At 38.3% G+C, this 7937-nt stretch overlaps 1 protein-coding gene across 1 annotated transcript; it reads right to left on the bottom strand.

Annotated features, from left to right (window-relative positions):
* Window positions 1-6780: 6780 nt before the first annotated feature.
* Window positions 6781-7068, bottom strand: LOC118852078 (40S ribosomal protein S28-like). The gene has a single exon (XM_036761722.1). The coding sequence runs from the start codon at window positions 7066-7068 to the stop codon at window positions 6859-6861; it is 210 nt and encodes a 69-aa protein (XP_036617617.1). The 3' UTR covers window positions 6781-6858.
* Between the last annotated feature and the right edge of the window lie 869 nt (window positions 7069-7937).

The following is a 7937-nucleotide window of genomic DNA, read 5'->3' as shown; positions in this document are numbered from 1 at the left end:
TTCATGCTAATGGGCACTTGATAAGGATGTTTTAGAAAGGATCTCTGTTAAGTTATGGATTGGGTAAGATAGTCTCTAAAGTCTTGTCCAATACAGATATTTGTTAAGGGAATATTATTAATAATAATAACAACAACAATAATAATAATTAACATTTATATAGTGCTTATTCTGTGTCAGGCACTGTGCTAAGTGCTTTACAATTATTTTATTTGATCCTCATAACAACAGGTAGGTGTTATTTATTAGCCCTACTTTACAGATGAGGAAACTGAGGCAGACAGAGTTTAAGCGACTTCCCCGGGGTCATAACAGCTAGTAAATGTCTGAGGTCAAATTTGAACTCAGGTCTCCCTGACATAACAATGGATATGAGAATTGTCTTGAGGATTTATTCATCTTCAGGCTGCATGGGGTGGAATAGAATGGGATAAGAATTAGGATGGAGTACAGAATACAACTAAATACACAACGTGGCATCTTGTTCTAGTGAAAAAGCACCAAACAAACTGAAAAGTTGGAGACCTGATGTTCAAGCTCATCTTTGACATTAATTTGTTGTGTAGCTGTTGGCATATTACTTAGTCTCTCTGGGTCTTTGTGTATTCATCTGTTAAATGAGAAGTGTCAGATAGATGAACTCTTCTAGTTTTAAAATCTCATGGTTTCTATTTTGAAATTGCTAATATGCATAGAGTAATTGTCATGGTATCTCCAACAGGATAGAACAAACCAAAGTCGGTCTTTAATGGTCATTGTATGGATTTAGGTTGGATTTCCAATTAAAAAAAATGCAACAAACATTTGATAAAAATCTGCTATTTGTAATTTCCTGTTTCAGGCATCCAGGGAGGTAGAATAAAAACAAAAATAGGATACAATCTTTTCCTTTAAATAATATCCAAATTGAGCTGGGTATCATAGGAGATTAGGATCACAGATTTAGAGTCAGAAGTGGCCAATATGACAAATAGGCAACAGCTAGCATTTATATTATTCATCAAGGGTTGCAGAATACTTTACAAAAACTATTTCACTGTGTCCTCACAATAGCCCTAATGTAGACAGAGTGTAAGTGACTTATCCATGGTCACCCAACCAGTAAATATCTGTGGCTGAAACTGAACTCAAGTCTTTCTGACACCAGGTCCAGCACTCTGTCCACCCTGTAACCTAGCAACTGCTAAGGTATGTGCAGAATCAGGTATAATGCCAAATCAAAAATATTGAGTGCCTACAGTGTTTAAACAAAATGTTTTTTGAGTTCATCAGAAGAATTGCTTTTATGTGGGTGGCTAAAAATTAGAACAGGAAGAGGTTATAAAACAACTTTCTGTTGGCCGTGGAGTGGCACAGTGGATAAAGGACTAGGACTGGAGTCAGAAAGACTTGAGTTCAGTTCCAGCCACAGATACTTACTAGTTATGTGACTCTGGGCAAGTCATTTAACTTCTTTTTGCTTCAGTTTTCTCAACTGTAAAATGGAAATGATAGCACCTAACTTGCAGGGCTTTTGGAGGATCAAATGAAGTAATATTTGTAGAAAGTATTTAACACAATGCCTGACACATAGTAGGCATTATATAAATGTGTATTCCCTTATTCCCCCTTGAGAGATGCACAGTAGGTGGATAAATCTTTTTGGAAGATAGTAGGGTAGAACAATTTGCAGAGAGGAGATAACAAGGTGATCCCTAGCGATCCCTAGCGAATCTGCTCACAGCTCTGCTTTTATTTGTTCTCACACTTCTCTCTGAACAAGGACATCTTTCCTACCCCACACTTCTCTCTGAACAAGGACATCTTTCCTACTAGCAAACAAATCAAATCATCATTCCATGGAAACAAAACTGCAACTGTTGGACTATCAGTAACTTTTTACACTAACATATTCAATTGTCAGCTGATTTCTTTTCTCCAACTCTGTGATTAGCTTTCATTTTGCCTCTTCATTTATTTTTTGGAAGATCTCACTCTCAGAAACCTATCAGGTCAATTTCAGGTCCAAAGGATTCTATTCCAAAAGCAAACACAGTCTGAGGCTCAGGGGAGGATTGACCTAAAGGGTAAGGGATTATTGGCAGTCACCCCTTCTCTGTGAGAAGGAGACCTTGGACTGCCTTAAAGAACATTCTCTTCACAGAGGAAGATGCTTCAAATCACATTACAACTGCATCTCTTCCTTAGTCTTCCTTTTTATAGCCGCATGTCCTCCATTTTATAGCTTCTCCGGCAAAATTATTGACACATGTTTAACTGCTTTAGGACAATGGGCATAAGTGGAAAGTTGCTTATTTTATTAAAGTAAATCATAAAAAATTAAGATGTTGGTCAAAGGACAGGCCCTTCCAAATATGGCTTATATCAAAAGTGAGTATAATTTCTTTCGGAAGTGTTCTGGAGCAGCATGAACTGGCTTTTAATATCTGATTGCTAAATATTGAGCATGAACATACACACCTCAGAAATCAACAAATGCTAGAAATCAGGGCTTGAGTTATCATTTTGTCAATTGTTTAGGCTTAGGAATGAATAAAATATTAATATTGAAGATAAAACTTAGAGATGTATAAAGAAACATTTTTGCCCCAAGAAAGCGGGTTGTTAAACATTTACCAGCACATCACTGCCTGTAATCTTGCTCTTTGTAAGTAGAAGGGGAGGGGAAAGGGAATAGTCATTTATATAGTACTTATGTGCAGGAATTATGCCAAGTGCTTTACAAATATAACCTTATTTGATCCTCACAGAAACCCAAGAAAGGTTGTTGTTGCTGCTGAGTCCTTTCAGTCAGGTCTGACAATTTGTGACCTCATTTGGGGCTTTCTTGGTAAGGATACTGAACCAGTTTAAGTGTCTGAGGCTGGATTTGAACTATGGAAGAGTCTTCCTGATTCCAAGCCCAATGCTCAAATCACTGGCCACCTAGCTAACCTTAAAAATAAAATAGGCATATCAATTTTCCTTTACATGGTAGCTGTTTTTGTGGTGCTGTGAATTATGTATTATACACAATTTTTATTTGACTAAGCATGTCTTGTGGCTGTTGTTGTTGTTCAGTTGTTCCAGTCATATCTGATTCTTTGTTACTCCATTTGGGGTTTTCTTGGCAAAGATACTGGAGTGATTTGCTATTTTCCTTTTCCAGCTCATTTTACAGATGAAGAAATGAAGGAAAACAGATTTAAGTGACTTGCCCAGGGACACACAGCTAATGAGTGTCTGAAGCCAGATTTTAACTCAGGTCTGTGGACTTCAGGCCAGTGATCTAGACACTGTGCTACTTAACTGCCTCCTAGGGGCTGTTAGCTTCATTTTACAATAGAGGAAACTGAGGTTAACTCACTTGTCCCGGAGTCACATAGGTAATAATTGTCTGAACTCAGGTCTATCCTGCCTCCAGAGCCAGCACTCGATCCACTCTGCTATGTATAAGCTGCCTCTAGGGAGAGATGATGTGACCTAAGAAAAAACTTAAAAAAAGGAATAGAACTTTGATGTACTATATTTTGTTGATTTTCCTACCTGTCAAAGAACAGTGTAAAATGGATTTAGAGCTGGAAGGTAACTCAGTTATTCTCGCATGTGCTTCAGCCCCCTGATTTTACAGGTAAGCTGCTTGTGATTTCCTGGAAACCCAGAAAGTTTAACTTGATGAACAGCAGCTTCTTAATCTCATATCCAGGCCCAGAACTCAGATATTCTGATGTCTCCTGCAGTGTTTTTCTATTACACAAGATATGGTCTCAAAAAATCAGCTTTTTAAATGCAATAGATGTTAGTAAACATGACAAGTTGTAGAAAGATCAGGAAAGAAAAAGTGGAAGAAATGAACAATTACAGAAATATAGAAAATCTTTTTGATTAAAAATCGGAGTAAATGTAAAAAACAAAAGAACCTTTTCCTGACAATACCGCATTATACATATCTTCATTTGATATCTACCGAGAGATTTAGAACTAGGGCTAGAGTTAAAAATAGAAAGAGATAGAATTAGAGATGTAGAGACAAAGACAGTCACAGAGATAGATACAAATGAAGACAGAGCTAATGAAAGAGGTATTTATGTTCATCTACCTTTTTTTTAGGCAACCAGGGTTAACTGACTTTCCCAAGGTCACACAGCTAATAAGTGTGTGAGGCCAAATTTGAACTCTGTTCCTCCTCATTCCAGGGCTGGTCCTCTATCCACTATGCCACCTAGCATCTTCATCTTTCACTTTTGACCCATACTCTCAGTCAATCTGGGCAAGTTTCTTAGGCTCTCAGTTTCTCCGAGAAATTCTCTAAGACTATCAGGTGTAAAATGGTGAAGGAGTTCCCCAGTTTGCATGAGGACCACTCTTCTGACTTCTCTGAGAAAACTCAGGCCATCTACCCTGAGATCATGCTTCTCTCCTTTTCATCTTAAAATTCTTTGACACTATCTCCCACTTCCTCTTTCTGTTCTCTAGTCTCTGATATGAAGGTGTCCCTTCTCCTTGCCTAGTCCAATTACTCTACATGGGTTCTTAATCCCATCACCTCCTACCTTCTTCAGCAGATCCCAATCTTAATGATCTTTTCCATAACCTCCACCCTCAAACTTTAACTATTGGTTTACTAGCTCTTTCTCTAGTAAAATATCTATCTCCCACCCTACCCCCACAGTTTTTTTTAATATGGGAGATGCAAAGTTAGGTGTCTGGGGCACTGAGGAAACACATACACATGTACTGACACATATATATATAACAGTCAGTCTTCTTTTCTTTGCCTTATTTCAGCCAGGTGCAATTAGCATCCATTTCAATGCATTTCTTTTTATTCTGTTAAATACTAAATCCGACTGAACCAATCTTATCACTCAGGAATACCTGTGGTTGACCTTGTCCTTATATTTCTTTGAATCGCTTTAGTTCACAGATTGAAGACATGGTACAGTTCTGGCAGCACCCCAGGAGACAGCAATCTTTCCTAGTGCAGAGCTGAGATCCCAACTCCACCCCTCACCCTGGCCCCAGATTATTATTAGACAGGTTTCTCTCCCTAACTGGGTGCATAATCTGTGTCATCCATATGTTTCACAACTCTATTTCTACAGGAAGAATTACTATGAATCTGAAAATTAAAATCTGGTTCATCAGACCAGAAGCCTAATTTGATCATCTTTAAGATTACACTTACATATATCATTGCCCTCAGTAGATAATGAACTCCTTGAGAGTAGGGATTATTTTAATATTTGTATTTAATTCCCCTGGGCTGAGTCCAATGCCTCTAACAAAAGCTTTCCTCAATTTTGTTGGTGGTTGTGGTGGTGGTTGAGTGAATGATTCCTTCAACTTTTAGTGAATAGATTATGAAAAAGAAGTGGAATCCTGAATAAATTTTAAAAGTGATTAAAGTGGCACATAATAAAACATATCTTCTCACTTCCAGGTAGAGAAATGAACCACTACAAGGGCATAACTATTTACTACCTAACTGTCAGATACGGTCACTGAATCAGAATTTTTCTTTTAATTTTCATAATCAGGATTGAATGACTGCTATAAAAATAAAAGATGTCAATAAAACAAATTCTAAAAGGAACAGAAAAATGAAAATCGTAGACATTATAAATGTTAGCTAACCTATTTAGGAAGCGTTCATGAAGCTTCAAACAGAAGAATAAAATGGAAAATAAAAACTGGGCTTAGAATTGGAGCAACTGTGTTTCCATCCAAGCACTGCTACTAGCTGAGTGACCTTAGGCAAGTCACTTAAACAATTAACTAAAAATATCAACACACATTTATTATGCACATGCTATGTTCCATGCACTCTGCTAAGTTTCAGGGATACAAAAAACATTAAAAAATACTCTCAAGGGATATTGTATCCCACATAAGGAGACAGGATAAAAATGCCCATGTGTAAATAGAATAATTGTATGGAGAATATTTATCAAATTGATACGCAGAAGCTAAATACAAGGTAGTTAGCAAGGGAAGGCACGAGCAGTTGGGTAACTAAGAAGACTTCTAAAAGGATTCTTACTTCTTCCTCACTGTCTTCTCCTGGTCATATTTAACAAATCTTTGGCAGCTATGAATCAAATTGTAAATATATCTGAACAGTGTTGAAGCTTGAGACATCTCCCATTAATACGTTAGGTAATACATACAGCCATAGACTTTATACCAACTGGAAAGGTAACTGAGAAACCTTCTCCAAGGACAACCAATGGTGCTGTAGAAAGCATTAACTTGGTGGTCACTTCAATTCAGTTCCCCTCACTGTCTGTCTCCACCTGCACCAATGTCTAAGTGCCCTTGAAATTCTCCAAACTCAGAAACACAAATCCCTTTTTCAAAGATGCTATCAGAATGCAGGTCTATTGTAGCAAAAACATTTCTGCCAGATGAATTCCTTCAATCTTGAAGAATTTCATTTGGGTCCTTCTTCCGGCAGTGAAGAATGGAATGCTTTAACACCTTTTTAGACAATTTTCATGAGTTTCTAGAGAGAGAAAAAACTCACCTCATGGCCAAATATTTAGTACTAATCATCTCTGAATTAAGTCAGGCTGTGTTCCTAATGTTTTCCTTAGACAACAAGTGTACACTCCTTTGCTTGAGTTCTTTTTAGTTTAGTAGGAATTGCTATAACTTGTGTGTAGACTACAGGGACTTACTGTTCACCATTATGCTCCAGTATAGCATCAAAGGAAGATTTAACTATAAAATCTTTTTAAACCAATTTTAATATGACAAGATTGGTTTAATAAATCCCTGCACTTTATTTTATTTTTTTTTTAGACAAAACTCTTTATTTTACACATCCCTTAGCAGTCCTTCCACGACCAGCAGCCTAGGGGCCTCCACCAGTCGGTCTCACCGCAGCCTTCGGGCCTCACGTTCCGACTCCAGCAGGGTGAGCACGTCACCCTCCCGCACGGGGCCCTTCACGTTGCGGATGATGGACCGGCTTGTGTCGTCCATGAACTCCACGCGCACCTGGGTGCACTGGCCCTGAGAACCGGTCCTGCCCAGTACCTTGGTGACCTGAGCCAGCTTGATTGGCTGCACACGGCCGGTGTCCATGATGGCGGCGACAACAGGAGAAAGCGGAGGGACGAGAGTATCCCTGCACTTTAAATGAAGATTCAGGCCTTAATTTTCCTGTCTGTTGTTTTTTATTGTTGTTGTTGGTATTGTTAGTCCTTCATTTTCTTTTTTTTAATTTAATTTATTTACTTTCAGTTTTCAACATTCACTTCCAAAAGTTTTTGAATTTTCTCCCCCTCCCTCCACCCTCTCTCCGCAAGATGGCATGCGATCTGATAGGGTCTCTACACATTCCTATTAAATGCAATTTCACACTAGTCACACTGCATAGAAGAACTATAATGAATGGGAGAAGCCATGAGAAAGAAAGCAAAATGAAAGAGAAAAGACTCTGCTTTGCTCTGCATTCTGACTCCACAGTTCTTTCTCTGGATGTGGATGGCATTTTTCATCATGAGTCCTTTGGAAACATTTTAGGTCCTTGCATTTTTGAGAAGGGCTAAATCTATCAAAATCAGTCCTCTCACACTGTGCCTGTTACTGTGTACAATGTTCTACTGGTTCTGCTCACTTCACTCAGCATCAGTTCATATAAGCCTCTTCAGGTTTTCCTGAAGTCCTCTTCCTCACAATTTCTTACAGCACAATAGTATTCCATTACATTCATATACCACAACTTCTTCAGCCCTTCCCCAATTGATGGAAATTCCCTCGATTTCCAGTTCTTGGCCATCACAAAAAGGGTGGCTATAAATATTTATGTACAAGTGGGTCCTTTTCCCATTTTTATGATCTCTTTGGGATATAGCCCTAGAAGTGATATTATTGGGTCAAAAGATGTGCACATTTTTATAGCCCTTTGGACATAGATCCAAATTGCTCTCCAGAATGGTTGGATCTCCAGC

The sequence above is a fragment of the Trichosurus vulpecula genome, chromosome 5 (assembly GCF_011100635.1).
Source record: "Trichosurus vulpecula isolate mTriVul1 chromosome 5, mTriVul1.pri, whole genome shotgun sequence".
Taxonomy (NCBI): Eukaryota; Metazoa; Chordata; class Mammalia; order Diprotodontia; family Phalangeridae; genus Trichosurus; species Trichosurus vulpecula.
The sequence above is the reverse complement of the archived record's forward strand: the minus strand, read 5'-3'. Positions and strand labels throughout refer to the sequence as shown.